Source organism: Sesamum indicum, linkage group LG2 (genome assembly GCF_026168435.1).
Source record: "Sesamum indicum cultivar Baizhima isolate 11 linkage group LG2, ASM2616843v1, whole genome shotgun sequence".
NCBI classification, from domain to species: Eukaryota; Viridiplantae; Streptophyta; class Magnoliopsida; order Lamiales; family Pedaliaceae; genus Sesamum; species Sesamum indicum.
The window spans coordinates 2,072,401-2,088,709 of NC_142658.1; the positions used below are offsets into that span (position 1 = coordinate 2,072,401).

General features: G+C 33.3%; 1 protein-coding gene across 1 annotated transcript; it reads left to right on the top strand.

Moving 5' to 3' along the window:
- Positions 1 to 8,272: 8,272 nt before the first annotated feature.
- Positions 8,273 to 12,495, top strand: LOC148788931 (putative beta-D-xylosidase 7). Its single transcript, XM_088877420.1, has 6 exons — positions 8,273 to 8,804; positions 9,836 to 10,138; positions 10,233 to 10,402; positions 10,480 to 10,577; positions 10,677 to 11,441; positions 11,811 to 12,495. The coding sequence occupies exons 1-6, from the start codon at positions 8,364 to 8,366 to the stop codon at positions 12,392 to 12,394; spliced, it is 2,361 nt and encodes a 786-aa protein (XP_088733546.1). The 5' UTR covers positions 8,273 to 8,363; the 3' UTR covers positions 12,395 to 12,495.
- The last annotated feature ends 3,814 nt before the right edge of the window (positions 12,496 to 16,309 follow it).

The window sequence follows — 16,309 nt, forward strand, 5'->3', positions numbered from 1 at the left end:
CATATTTTCTTTTTCTTTTAATAAAATTATAAGTACATCTCGTGAGGAGGGCATCGATGTAATTTCTCAGACTCGGGGGGTGTTTGTGTAAGTTTTTTTTCCTTGAAAATGTACTAATATAAAGAGATCATTACATTTCCACTCCTAATCTATGGTCTATTTTAAACACATCATTCTTATCTTTTGAAAAATTACAGTTATATACCACAGACAACATTATTTACACCAAGGTACTCCTATTTTTTAAAATATTATACACGCACCCCTCGAAAACGTCAACATCATTAGACAAATTATCCCTATTTTTTTACCGACATGGATGGTTTCTATAATTATGTAAAAGACAACAATAATTTATATAAATAGACCATCTATCAGAGAGTGTAAAAATTTAAATTATGATTAGAATCTCGATCAGGGGTGTAGCTATAATTTTATAAAAAAATAGACAACTTTTGTGTAATTTTAATTAATTCAAAGAGGTGTCAATATAATTAACCTAGATATTTAACTAAATGGGACGACAGTTTTTTAACTTGAAAATAATAATAATAGGCATTCTAATTCTATACTAATATAAAAAGAAAAATATTTTCACACTCACAAACTAAGATTAATGATACCACCGCACCAACTTTTTTGTAAAGTTAAAAATTCCCTTCATGAGAAAGTGACCAACTCTTTTAACTTTTCAAAGTTTACATTAATTGATAAATTATTTTTTTTCTTGTTTTTTATTAATATAATGTATTCATTTATATATTTTATTCTTATTTATAATATTTTTTAAAGTGTAAAAAATTATTTATTATATACACATAGGAACAACGTGCCACAACGACTAATTTTTCAAGGGAATAAAAAACAAAAGAGCAATATGACGGTGACGAGGGGAGGTAGTGAGATTTTCTTTTTACTAGTTCAGAGATTACGTTGTTATTTATTTATTTATTTTTTTGGGGAGTTTTTGTGTCTATATATTTGTATTTCCACATGAAGGGTAAAGTACAAGTAATCGAGTATATTTTCTTAATTGAATGAGTTTATAAAATATAAAAATAAGATGTTTATAAGCTCTTTTACATTAAATGTAGGACGTTCATGATTTATTTTTAAATTTTTGACAAATACCTTTTTAATTTTAGATTTTTTATATATTAATTTTACTAATAATATCTGATATTTTATTTTATTTAAATACTTCAGAATTAATAATCCAAATAAAATTTAATATCTCATAAATTTTAAAAATATATGTACTTTCACAAAAATCTTTTTAAATAATTTTGAGTGAAAAAGCCTCTCAAATTTATATACAAAAAATTTATACTATGGGACTGTAGTCTGATCAACCCCCTTTTCCGCGGAGAAATTATTAAAAAAATTAACAAATTGCAGTAAAATGCAGATTCTCAAAATTTTGAGTGGTACCGCATTTTTAAAACGTGGTGCCACAATATTTCTAAAAAAGAAAATTTTAATCAGTCACCACGATTCGACTGATTTTATAAAATACATATATATATTTTAATCAGTCACCGGGGTCAGTACCAGTAGTGATTGATTAACTTTTTTTTTTTTTTAGAAAAATTGTGGTATCGAATTTTAAAAACGCATTGCCACTCAAAATTTTACGAATCTTGATTTCACTGCAATTTCTTGGTTTTTTTTTTTTTGGATATTTTAATAAATAATTTCGCCCTTTTCGGCTCCACTTGACACTGATTAATGGGGAACTAAATTCCCATTGGGCTAACATCGTACCAAATATTAGGTCAACAATAAACCTTGAAGATATTTGTTCATAGATGATGATGACAAGACTTGGAAGAAATGACGAGTGCAGATATTTGTTTGGACTTTGGGAAAGAGGATATTTTTGTGTTCACGGATGTTTTTTCTTTCGAACTATGATCGTTTTTGTATTTTACTATTTAAATTCTTTTATTGTTTTAATTTGTTATATTAATTGTACGAGCTCTGTAAATTACCATTTCAGACTATCTTTTGATGGGATTTTTCACTGAAAAATTATCACATTCAACACACACGTGCAAGAATATTGTTCCGTATTTCAAATAATTCACTCATGGGTTGCTAATTTTTAAGTTGAATTTTATTTTTCGTTGTAAGAATATGGCGTATTAATTTGAGATTTTGTGATGGAAATTTATGTATATTTTGCACATACATCGAGTATGCTAAATTACAAATTTTGTACAAAAAAAATTTGTGTTAAGAAAATCATAAACGTTTTTGTTCTGGTTACATATGAAGGATGAAGGCCCAATTCCAACAGTTGATTTGTTATTGAAGTCTGAAGCTGAGCATGAAATCATATGACTTTTGAGTGTGTCCGAAGCTGGGAATGAAACAGTACCCACCGCCCTAATAATTGGGCCCAACAGCAAATCCTATTTGAAATTGCCAGACTAGTAATTGAGCTGTTAGGGGTGACAAATTCAACGGATAAAACACCCAACAAATTATAATTATATGATAGTCAAAATATAATTTAATGACTGTATTAATTACATATTATTATTTATTCGATTCATAATTTAATTTTAAAAAAATAAAATTCAAATCAAGCGAGTTGGACCTGTCCGTAGTGGGTTCCAGACTCTGACTAGATGGGTCCAAAAAATATTAGGACAGGATAGATTACGGGTCCAGGCTGGAGTTGGTGGGACGGGTACTAGTCCACCCAAATCGCCCCGTTGACAAGCCTAGCAGGACGGGGTTAGGATAGGGCGGGGCTGGTTTCATGTCTAACTAAAGATAGGCGATTGCGGAACCAATGTGAACTTGTTTAACCAATTAAAAATAAAACTTGAACCAATGTGAAGGAGATTGCGGAAAAAACAATCACTATGTTTGGTTTCAGTTTAACTTGTTTTGTGTATTCGGTGGAGATAGAGAAAGAAAAATAAAGATAAATAAGTATGTATTAGAGTATAGTGTGTATATTTAGATCTATTTTTGGAGATAATATAAAATAAGTATGGTATGTTTGATGTTGTTTAGTGGGAGACAAAAACTACTGTTCATTGTTAAATCATGTCTCTTTTATATATATTAATATATATGTATGAGTATGTATATAATTGTTTTAGTTGTAGGGCCTATAATTAATGTAGACTTATTTTGACAAAAAACAAATAAGCCACTGTTTCAAAACATCTCGAAACAGCATCAAAACTTTCAAAACAAATCAAGGCAAATATTTATCATATTTTGGATCATCTCGAAAATGGAAAAAAATGAAACCAAACGCTATGAATACTCTTTTAAAAATACTTAATTTTAGAAAAAAAAAATGGATGAAATAATTAGGAGTGTTTCAAAGTAATAGTCATATGCAGTAAAGAGTTGTGACGACAAATAATTATTGTCATTATATTTATATTGTCATTGGATACGTATCACTAATTATTTACAGTAACAACTTTGTAGATAATTCTTATCACTAATAATGATATGGTGACATGGTCACAATCGAAGACACTTAATAATATATTAAGGGATAAATCTAAAATTGCTACTTGATATTTCATCACTAGTAATAAATTTTATTTTAGTGATGGGAGGGTTTTTTTTTAATTTAAATATACAAAAATAATAGTCGGAGCAAAAAATCATAAAGAACTTTAACTTTTTTACAAACATGTTTTAAGCTGCAAGAAACACTATATCACGATATTACAACTTTTAACTTATTTTAGCTTAATTAATAGAAAGTATAAGCAAAAGTTGTACTTTCAAACACCTTTATTAGCTTAGTCTAAGCTGTAATATGAAGGGTAAATTATATTTTTGGTCCCATAAGTGGAACTGTTTCTAATTTTAGTCCCACACTCAGGTCAATTCGTACATTTAGTCCCATATGTGGATTTCTTTTTAATTTCAGAACCAAAAGGGGGATTCCGTTAAAAACTTAACGCCAGCCTCAATTTTTTAACGGAATTCCCCCTTAAGTCTTGAAATTGAAAAAAAAAATCCACATATGGGACTAAATGTGCGAATTAGTCTGACTGTAGGACTAAAATTGAAAATAAGTCCATTTATGAGATAAAAAATGTAATTTACCCTAATATGAACATTACTTAAGTTTTTGCAAAAAAAAAAAAACCCCGATATTTGGTTAAATATATTTGAATTAAAGCTGACAAGCTTTCTGAACAAAATATTATGATCTAATTACAAAGCTGAAAAGTAAGAATTTTTCAACTTATTTTTAAAATTTTAATATTTTTTTATAATTTTTTACCATATTAATTATAAATTTAATATAATCAATATAATTCAAAACAAATATATAGTATTATAAACACCCTCTGAGTGAGAGGTTGGTGGAAACTCTTTGAAGTAATGCAATGTAAGTTAAAAGGTCAATAAAATTGAATTGACACAAAAAGGTTAAGTGAAAAAGATAATTCATCTCTCTCCAAATAAAAAAGAAGAATAACTCATCTCCAAATAAGTTTTAATTTTGTTAAAATAATAATTAAATGTATTTACATATATTATTCGACGTACATTCTACTTGGTTTATAAAATTAAAGCCCATATACAAATTTAAACTAAAAGTTTAGATTTAACTGAGTTTGATACTAGCCTCAATCTACTCAACCCAATTTTCAGTGCTATTACAAATTTCTCATACCACATCGATCGAGAAAAAGAATTATACAGATACTTATAAAGTGGGATATATTTTTGTTAGTAAAAAAAAATAAATAGTATCAAAGTTAGGTCCCTACCAATACCTAAGGGAGGAGGGGGGGGGGGGTTCGTGCAAGGGCTTTTGTATAGGGTTGGCCAAGGGAAGCACACGTTGCAGGAGAACATGCATGGATTAGGGAGGAAGAATGTTACAAGTTCCTTATCCCACATCGACTGGAAGATGAATTTAGAAAAGGCTTATAAATGAAAATATCTCCGAAGTAATAATTCTTTTAAAAATACATGTGGATCCGTAACTAAGTGACGTCCTTAATGGGGGGATTCATGTTTTGCCGGACATAAGGTTGGCCAAGGAAAGTCCCCCATGAGAGTGTGTGCAGAATAGGAGAGGAAAAACATCACAAGTTCTCATATTCAGAGGTGTTTATAAAGTGAGGTATCCCTCCTCCTTAATAATAGATTTTCATGAATAAATAGAGGCCTACGACACCTACCCCTAATAGATAACTGAACGCATTCTCTTTTTTACCTTTTTTTTTTTAATAATACATCAATTTAACTAATATATTAATATGACTAAAATCAGTCGATAAATTACACCGATTCAACAAATAACTAATAATAAACAAATTACAAATAACTCACATAAATTGAGATAAATACCCACATATCCGATAACCCTCAAACCCATGATCTCCAACTTATTCATAGAACCTCAATTTTAGACTTAACCACTACGTTAAAACATTGCAAAAAAGTAAAAAATCTTTTTAATCTATCTATAAAAGAGAGAGCGTGGGCTCGACGCGCCCTTGTATGGTCTGGAGAGGCTTATCTATCTTATAGTTTAGGGGCTATATCCTGGTTTCATTGCTTGTTGTTTTGTCTGGTTCAATAATACCGCTTATCCTAGCGAGTTTTACGGACCTACTGGACTAGAAGCTTCTCAGGCCCAAGCATTTACTTTTCTAGTTAGAGACCAACGTCTTGGGGCTAATGTAGGATCCGCCCAAGGACCCACCAGTTTAGGAAAATATCTAATGCGTTCCCTGACCGGAGAGGGAACAAAATTGAACCACATTTGTAAAACATGGCTGATTTGGGAATTAAATAAGCAAAAAAAAATTATTAATAAATAGTGTGCATTAGATATTGTCCACTTACATAGTATTTAAATCACATGATTGGGGAAATAATCAAGAAAAAAGATCTACTTTTATCGAGGTCATTAAGTACTATATATATTACTGATTTTGTCTGTGATATTTTAAAATTACGTATAATTTCTTTTTAATTATTTTAAGTATCTTTCTTAGACTAATCATAATTACGTGCACAGGAAATGTTGCACACACCTATTAAAAATAGTAACAAATGATAATATAAAATTTCTTTCAATTTCGTACTTCATTGAAAAGTTTAACCCTTTGGGTACGTAGAAGTAGAATTTGGGCAAAATCTCTTCATTAGTCCTTTATCTTTATGTTTTATTTTTATTTTAGTCCCTCATCTCTCGAATGCATTTTTAATAGTCCCTCGTCTTTAGTTCTCGTTCCACTTTTTTCAAATGCCCTTTTAAAAAATAGATCTCGTTAAGGTTCTTGATCGTTAAATTTTTAATGAAATTTAATTAAAATGGGTAAAATATTCCACTAATGAAGAGTAAAATTGAAAAAGCTCTTGACTTTAATAGTTTCTCAATTATTAAGAAATATTGTGTACTTTAATAATGTTTTTTTTTGTGACCAAACAAAAATATAAATATTACTACAATAACCAAACATTCAGAAAAGAAAAAAATCATCAAATAATATGTTTTATGCCTTAGGATACGAAATATACACCAAAAAGAATATGTATGAATCTCAATCAACGTATTTTTTTATCTTAATTTTAGCCAGTTGATCTTTCTTTTTGGCATTGATTATAATATATTTATTATTTTTGTTATTTTCGACCGTCTTTATTTTTTCACATTTATGAGAAATTCATTGTTGAATGAATTACGTAAAAAGCCAAATTCGCATTTCAAACTTTCAAAAATATTTCAACTTGTATTTATTAAATTTATTTAATTTTTTCTGAATAATTAGTAGTTATTTTATTAATATTTATATTTGTTTTAGTTATAAAACATAATATTATTAGATTACTTCTTTTTAATTATTGACAAATTACTAAAATTCGGGAATTATTTTTTATTTGACTCCTCGTTACTGGAATATATTTCATCCACTTTATTTATTTCCATTAAAACTTAACGGTCAAGGACCGTATGAGATGTACTTAAAAGATGAGGGACTATTAACGTCGATTCGACATATGAAGGACTAAAGTGGGATGAAAAATAAAGACGAGGGACTAATATATTTTATTGTCAATTATCTATATATATCCTGAATAAAATTCAAGATTAAACGCATCTACGGTCATCAATGAACTAAAATTAGAATAAATAGGTGAAATTTATCAACCGTAGGTATCATCAATATTTGTTAGATCAGTCAGTAATAAGAATATATCACTTTCAGTTAAATGATTATAATTTTCTTTTTTCGATGTCTGTGTGATGCACTGTGTCGGGAGATACTATGATGATTAGGGTCGAATACTCATCTTTTTTTTTTTAATAAAAGGAAAATAATCTAAAAGATAATGATTAAATGTTTCTTCTTCTGCATCTACTAAAGAAATTTGGTAAATCCAAACTAGCCGTATTAGTTTGAAATCGAAAAATTGGACGTTGTTCATGTGAATTTGGACTTATATAAATTTCGTGAATAGTCAAATCAACACATGATAATGTTGAAAACTGTCAGTTTACGAGTACAAACTTACATCAACAACATCATTAGGTAGACCCGATGAAATCTTGGGAGATTTCCTTCGTCCCCCTTTCTTTTCTATTTTGATATCATGACAATTGATAGAGTTAATTACAATTGGACTCTCTTTAATTTAAAAATGTGAAATTATAGTTCTCCTGAAAAAATTTCAAAAGTATATATTTCTTTCGAAAATTCACCATTTACACCTGACTCCTTTCATTATGTTTTGGATTAAAAATATTGTCGTTAGCAAAAAAATACATAATTTTCAACTCCTCATGTAATAATTTCGTACTTATAAGGAAAAAAAGTATGATAGTATTAACCTCACTCCATATGTATATTCATTTATCCCTTATAAGTATACAAATATATATATAGAAATATTAAATATGGTGCAAAATTAAAAATCTATGTAATCGTTTTTGTTGACGTTAGCATTTTTCATTCAAACCCTAATGAAAGAAAGTTATGTGCAAATAGAGAATCTTTGAAAAAAGTATAAATATAATTTTAAAATTTATTCGAGAAAAAGCATAAATTCGTAACGTTAGAAGAGTTCTAAGTATAATTCACCAGTCGATAAAGTTTGACTCCTCTTCCACTAATCAACCCCACCCTATACATACAAATATTGGAGAAAGACAAACAAACAAACAACCAACCTCCCATAAGTAGCTCAAAAAGGGCAATTTAGTCATTTAACATCCACCAACTACATTACAACCATGTGCTTATTTAGTTCACTTCAAACTCCACTTGCACTTTTGCCCTTAAAAAGACACTGCACTTTAATTTCCTCAACACTTAAGTTCCACTTCTCCCCCACAAACAATCATCAATCAAGAAATGAGAGGTTTCACCCACACCACACCTCTCATCACTGCACTCATCACATACTCCCTCACACTTGTAATCATCAAGGCTGCTCAATCCACTCATGATCACCACCCCCTCCCACCATTCTCCTGTGCCTCCACAAATCCATCAACCAGCTCATACCCATTCTGCGACGTCCACCTGTCGGTCCACGACCGGGCCCGCGACCTCGTCTCGCGTCTAACGTTGGACGAGAAAATATCTCAGCTCATCAACAAGGCGTCCGCCATCCCACGGCTTGGCATCCCCTACTACCAGTGGTGGTCGGAGGCTCTGCATGGGGTGGCCGTCGCCATCGGCGTTGAGAACGGCGTGTCGTTCAATGGGACGATCCGGGCTGCCACTAGTTTCCCTCAAGTTATACTCACTGCTGCTGCCTTCGACGCCGATCTTTGGTACCAAATAGCAAAGGTTAGTAACGCCTAATTAAAATCAACACAACACTAATTTTTTTCAAGTAACTTCACTTATTATGTAATTGATTATTCTTTTTAGACGGCATGATTTGAGCTACAATATTTTTGTTCCCTGTAATGAGTGAGGAAAGAAAACAAAGGAAATAATGAAAATTTGGTGGTTTATGCATGTGTGATAACCGATCTTGTCAGTATTTATGTGTAGTGGGGGTTGAGATAAGGGTTTTTATTCAACTCATGGGACCAGCATTCCTTGTATGAAGGACTTATAGGATTACAGCAAGTTTTTGTCTGTTGATGAAGTTGTTTATATAAATATATATATATTTGTCTGGAAACTGGGGATTAGATCCAATCTGAATATCTTCAAATGGAATGGTGCGTCGATCTCTGTATATTCATACATAAACTTAGCATAAACTGCGCTGCTTTTGTCTCTGCACACGACACTGGCCTCTCACCAATAAAAAGTTAATATATATATATATACTAACCATCGCGGCATGACGTGCTTGCATATAATAAATAATATTTTATATTTTAAAATATATTATGAATAAAAATATATATATAAACCACAACATTATAATTCTAAAAAAGGAAAAAAAAAGAAAGAAAGAAAGCAAGAAAAATGAAAATCAACTTGCACGTATTATTCGTATAATAATAAAATTAGTGTTGCGGTATCATAATAATCGTTTGTGGGAGAGAAAAGAAAACTTTCTTTTATGTAGTATAAATATATATAAATGGGGGTTATAAAATATTCGACTACATTTTGAATTTCGTTATTGACATGATATAATTTGTCCCGTTTGATGTTTGATGTTTTCACACCTGATTTATAGGTTCAATTTAAAGATTAAATAATATGATCGACTATTCTCGTAACATATCTCAATTTTCCTCGTATGAAGCAACCTTAATTATGATGTTATAATTTCGACTAGATTTTCTATTCCACGTCGTGTTATGTTGTATATTTCATTTAATATATACACGTCACACTTGTACGAAATTTTGAAGGTGATCGGGACAGAGGCTAGAGCAATATACAATGAAGGTGAGGCAATAGGCATGACATTCTGGTCACCAAACATCAACATTTTCAGGGATCCCAGGTGGGGGAGGGGCCAAGAAACCCCCGGAGAAGACCCGTTGCTTACCGGGAAATACGCAGTTTCGTTTGTCCGAGGGATTCAAGGCGACAGCTTTGAAGGCGGCAGCCTTAAAGACGGCCGCCTTCAAGTCTCCGCTTGCTGCAAGCATTTCACTGCCTATGATCTGGACAATTGGAAAGGAGTTGATCGTTTTACGTTCGACGCTCATGTAGTATTCTCATTAGTATAAAATGTTTCATGATTGGTTTTCTACTGTGAATAAGTCAGAATTTTCCAACGAACGTCGCGGTTTCTTGGTGTAGGTCACGAAGCAGGACATGGCGGATACGTTTCAGCCGCCATTCAAAAGCTGTGTGGAGGAAGGGCGAGCAAGCGGGATAATGTGCGCTTATAACCTCGTCAATGGAGTGCCTAACTGCGCTGATTATAATCTGTTAACGAAAACGGCTCGTGGAGAGTGGGGATTCCAGGGGTAATTTACCTAACTCGAAAGTTGTCAATCGTTTTTGTTCTAGTAGAAGCTGCTTGATGTGAGTGGAAAATGAGCAGGTACATAACGTCGGATTGTGATGCTGTCTCGCTCATTTACGAGAAGCAAAAGTATGCAAAATCGCACGAAGATGCAGTTGCGGATGTGCTCAAAGCTGGTAAAAAGTTGAACTGATTGTGTAACAGGATTCAATTAATGTTGCAAATTTGAAGTCATTTCTAGTGAGTTTTTCCCTTTCCAAACCGATGAAAAACAGGCATGGATGTAAACTGCGGCTTGTATTTGGCAAATCACACGAAATCGGCTGTCGAACAGGGGAAGGTGTCGGAATCTGATATAGACAGAGCCCTTTACAACCTGTTTTCTGTTAGGATGAGGCTAGGCCTATTCAATGGCAGTCCAAGCGAACAGTCTTACGGCAACCTTGGACGTAATGACATTTGCACTCCCGAGCACCAGGACTTGGCTCTGGAAGCTGCCCGCGGTGGCATTGTCCTTCTGAAGAACTCTGCAAAACTCCTTCCTCTTTCCAAGTCGAAAACGAAGTCGCTTGCAGTAATAGGTCCCAATGCTAACGTAGCCAAAACGCTTCTTGGCAACTATGCCGGTCCCCCTTGCAAAACCATTACTCCACTAGAAGGCCTAATGAGCTATGTCAAGAAAACCAAGTTCCATCCCGGCTGTGAAGACGTGAACTGCACGTCGGCTGCAACAAGCCAGGCTGTCAAGCTTGCAAAGTCAGCAGATTACGTCATTCTTGTAATGGGACTCAATCAAGAACGGGAGAGCGAAGAGCTTGATCGTGAGGACTTGGTTCTCCCGGGGCAGCAACAAAGTCTGATCACGAGCATCGCCAAGGCTGCTAAAAAGCCGGTTGTATTGGTAATGCTTTGTGGAGGGCCTGTCGATATTTCGTTCGCGAAAAACGATCCCAAGATTGGAGGCATCTTGTGGGCTGGATATCCAGGTGAAGCAGGGGGCAAAGCAATAGCAGAGATCATATTTGGCGACCACAATCCAGGTACATTTCATCAAAAACTCTCCTTCATGGCATTGTAACTAAAAGGCCTTACATATAAATTATTTATACAATATTATAAGTTAATGCATCTTATACAATGTTTTTTGAGTTTATAAGATGCTTGATCTTATTTTTTAAAAAAAAAAAACTATTAAAAATAAGATTATAGAGTTTATAATGTGTTATTGATAAAAAAATTGTATTTAGTTTCAAGAAAAATATTAAAATAACTTTTTTAAGTTCTTAACGTCTTATTTTTTAATCTTATAAACTTTCTTTTTTGAAAAATTTACCAAACACTCTGCAGTATCTTATCAGTTATAAGCTCATCCAAACACCATATTAGTACAGTTTCTACCTCTCTCTCAGGAGGAAGACTGCCGCTTACTTGGTACCCAAAAGACTTCATCAACATACCGATGACCGACATGAGAATGAGGTCTGATCCTTCGTCGGGCTATCCAGGGCGAACCTACCGATTTTACCAAGGCGAGAAAGTCTTTGAGTTTGGCTACGGTCTTAGCTACACAAACTACTCTTACAAGTTTGTTTCCGTGAGCCAAAGCAAGCTCGACTTCAAGACATTATCGACCACCGACAGGCCTGAACACTCGGGCTACATTTCAGTTGCAGATATCGGTTCAGAATCATGTGAGAAGGCAAAGGTTTCTGCCGTTGTTAAAGTCGAGAATGAAGGGAAGATGGCAGGCAAGCATCCGGTGCTGCTATTCCTGAGACGTGATCATAAGGGTGGCAATGCAAGTCCAGTGAAACAGTTGGTGGGATTTCAAAAGGTGAGCTTGAATGCAAAACAGAAGGGCAGTGTTGAGTTTGAAGTGAGTCCATGTGAGCACTTCAGTAGAGCAAGTAAGGATGGAACTCTGGTTATTGAATCAGGGGATCAGTACTTGGTTGTGGGAGATCAAGAGTATCCTATAAGCATCAATGTTTGACAAAAGATGGTCAATTCTTCTCATGTTGTTTTTGAATGGAAGGATTTGAAATTAAGTAGTTCAAATCCCTAATAATAATCATTTGAGTTGGTTCTGAATCATACTAAGAAAAATTTCAAATCCTTCTACTCACATTTCAAGCTAGGTTTTGTAGAATGTTGAAACTTGAAAGATTTAAATAGGTTAAATGCAATTTACCCCGTTGTGAACAAAACCCCCTTTACGAAACAATTAGTAAGTTATCCAACACCCCCCTCATGCCCCCAACGGTTTAAATTGGGGATTTTTCAAACATATAGAGTAATTTGCTAAAAAAAAAAGATTCATATGGAATTTTTTGCTCATATCTAATATCTTAAGGGGTAAATTGCATTTAACCCATTTTAAATTCTTTTAATATGAAGTGATTTCAATTCAATTCCTTCCATCCAAAAATATAGATGTTTTTCTTTTTCTATGTGAATTATCTGAGGTGGGTCCGAGGATTGGGACCTGGCTGGGTCCGAGGCAGGGTATGGATTTTATGTCGGACCCACCCGATTTTATATATTTTTTATAATTTATTATTCATTTGCAATATATTAATAATAAAAACTATCATATTATATATAAATCTTTAAATAATTTTGTAAGTATCCAACTCTATATAAGAAATACAAAAAATAAAAATTAGTTGAGGAGAAATTTAATAATTTTGAATTTGATGAATTTCATGTATTATAAAGATAAATGCAAAATTGGTGTTGTACTATAGGTCACTTCGCGATTCAAGTACCATACTTCTTAAAATCCAGATTTGATACTACAGTTTATCAAAATTGTAATATAGTACCTTAGTTTCTGTATTAACAGTTTTGATACCATGCCCTATATTTGAAAATATCATTTTAGCCCCAAAAAAGTTTGATTTCTCGCAGATCCAGTCCCATGCCTTGAAAATGGTATCAGAGCCTAAGTTTATTAAAAAAAAATGTGTTTATATTATATTTAGATATTTTTACCCGCTAATAGAGGAGACTCATTAAGATATTGGAACCCAACGAAAGTTTGAGTTATAACAGGAAACACTTTCAGATTTTGAAAGAATAGAGATGTAATTTCTTTATGAAAATTCTAGAAAAGGAAGAAGATCATCTCCAAACACCGAATGACAGTTCGAGTGACAACCAGGAGTATTTCTAAATTTTTGAAAACCAGAGAAGGAATTTCGTCTTAGGAATTCTAAAGAAGGCCACAAAGCCGGATCCTAAACCTCTTACCAAGGAGGAACAAGGAAAATGCTGGAGAATTCGCCAGATCCAGAAGGTGCTACCAGGGAATGCACTGAAAATCCTACAAGCAACAAAGTCCATCAAGGAGGAAGGGGACGGGTAAATTCTTTCACTAATACAATTCTACAAATTATAATTAATGGAACAGACTGGAAAGAGTTCGAGCCGGATACCTAATAGATCTCATAAGATCTCAGAGAAATTCAAAAGATATTTCAAGACTATGGACATAAATGAATCCATATGCCTATGGAAATAGAAACTTCGAGCCAAAAGGTGGACGAGGTCCTTAATATCCTTCCAGATTTACATAAAGATCTTATAGATCTAAAGAGAAATCAGAAGAAAACCCTGAAACATACAGGTCCAGACAAGAGCGAATTAAGGATGCCCTTGGACCAGTATCACTTCTACAACAAAGACAATAGATAATGTGTTCCTTGAAACCATCAAATCCATAAAGTAAAGGAAATAATGAGAGCAGATCTATCAGATTTACAGGAATTGGCTAAAATCTTTTCCCGACTTGAATTATGAACTTTGTCAACATTCAAACCAATGAAATCACTCCAGCACTACCACTGCTGGAGGGAAGTACAGGTTCAAATAATCCTCCATGGGATCATCAATGAGATAAAGTACATATTTTCACACTAACGCCACCTCAACGTTTATGGGACGCTGATTAAGAGAAAATCCAAGACGGATCCAAGGAGACTGCCATAAATACACTTTGGGCAAAGACCATGCTCCATCCCTTGTATCCATACGACACTATACTTAACTTGGATGTTATCGACTGTCAAAACATCAAGAAGTTGATAGATGAATGGGTTTCACCCATGAAGATAATAGCAACAAACCTACCACTCGATAAAAAGAACTTCATAAGAATATTGGAGTTAAGCTTGTAGGGTTCTGTGAAGATCGGATGCGATAATACCCCAAAAGATACCAAAGCCCGCATCTTTGCCAAAGATTCAAAAAGTGGAATGGCGATGAAGTCTCATCTAGAAACACTTCACTGGAAATGGGTACTTCGAAAAAAATAGATCATAGAAGGCTAGAAAATATGCACGAGTTCTCTTTGGCCTTGAATTAAGAAGTATTTGCGCAGCACATGAATAAATCTATTAGTTTCACAAATATTTTTTTCAGAGTGGAGTAATTGACTTTCGAGTTGTGTATATATATTTGAATTTGATGAATTTCATGTATTATAGAGATAAATGCAGAATTGGTACTGTACTATAGGTCACTTTGAGATTCAAGTACCATACTTCTTAAAATGTCCAGATTTGAAACCATAGTTTATGAAAGTTTCAATATAGTACCTTAGTTTTTGTATTAACAGTTTTGATACTATGCCCTATATTTGAAAATATCATTTTAGCCCCAAAAAAGTTTGATTTCTCCCAGATCTAGTCCCATGCCTTGAAAATGGTATCAGAGCCTAGGCTTATTAAAAAAAATATATGTTTATATTATATGTAGATATTTTTACCCACTAATAGAGGAGACTCTTTAATATAATGGAACCGAACAAAAGTTCGAGTTACTACAAGGAATAATTTTAGATTTTGAAAGAACAGAGATGTAATTTCTCTATGAAAAATTCTAGAAAATGAAGAAGATTATCTCCAAACACGGAATGAAAGTTCGAGTGACAACCAAGAGTATTTCTAAATTTCTAGAAACAAGAGAAGGAATTTCGTCTTAGGAATTCTAAAGAATGCCACAAAACTGGATCCTGAACCTCTTACCAAGGAGGAACAAGAAGAATGCTGGAGAATTTACCAGATCCAGAAGGTGCTACCAGGGAATGCACTGAAAATCCTACAAGCAACCAAAGTCCATCAAGTAGGAATGGGACGGGTAAATTCCTTCACTAATACAGTTCTGCAAATTATGATTAAAGGAATAGATTGGAAAGAGTTCGAGCCGGATACCTAATAGATCTCATAAGATCTAAGAGAAATTTAAAAGACATTTCAAGACTATGGCATAGGTTAATCCATATGCCTATGAAAATAGAAACTTTGAGTCAAAAGGTGGACGAGATCCTCAAGATCCTTCTAGATCTACATAAAGATCTTACAGATCTAAAGAGAAATCAGAGGGAAAACCCTGAAACATCTTGATCTAGACAAGAGCGAATTAGGGATGTCTTTGGAACAGTATCACTTCTACGACAAAGACAAGAGACAATTTGCTCCTTGAAACCATCGAATTCATAAAGTAATGGAGGTAACGAGAGCAGATTTATCAAATCTACAGGAATTGGTTGAATTCTTTTCCCGACTTGGGATTATGGACTTAGTCAACATTCAAACCAATGAAATCACTCCAGCACTACCACTGTTGGAGGGAAGTACAGATTCAAATGATCCTCCATGCGATTATCCAATGAGAGAAAGTACAGATTTTCACACTAATGCCACCTCGACATTTGTGGGAACCTGATTAAGAGAAAATCTAGGATGGATCAAAAGAGAGTGCCATAAATACACCTTGGGCAAGGAGCATGCTCCATCCCTTACATCCATATGACACTATACTTAACTTAGTGTTATCAACTGTCGAAACATCAAAAAGTTGATAGATGAATGGGTTGTACCCATGAAGTTAATAACAATAAACCTAC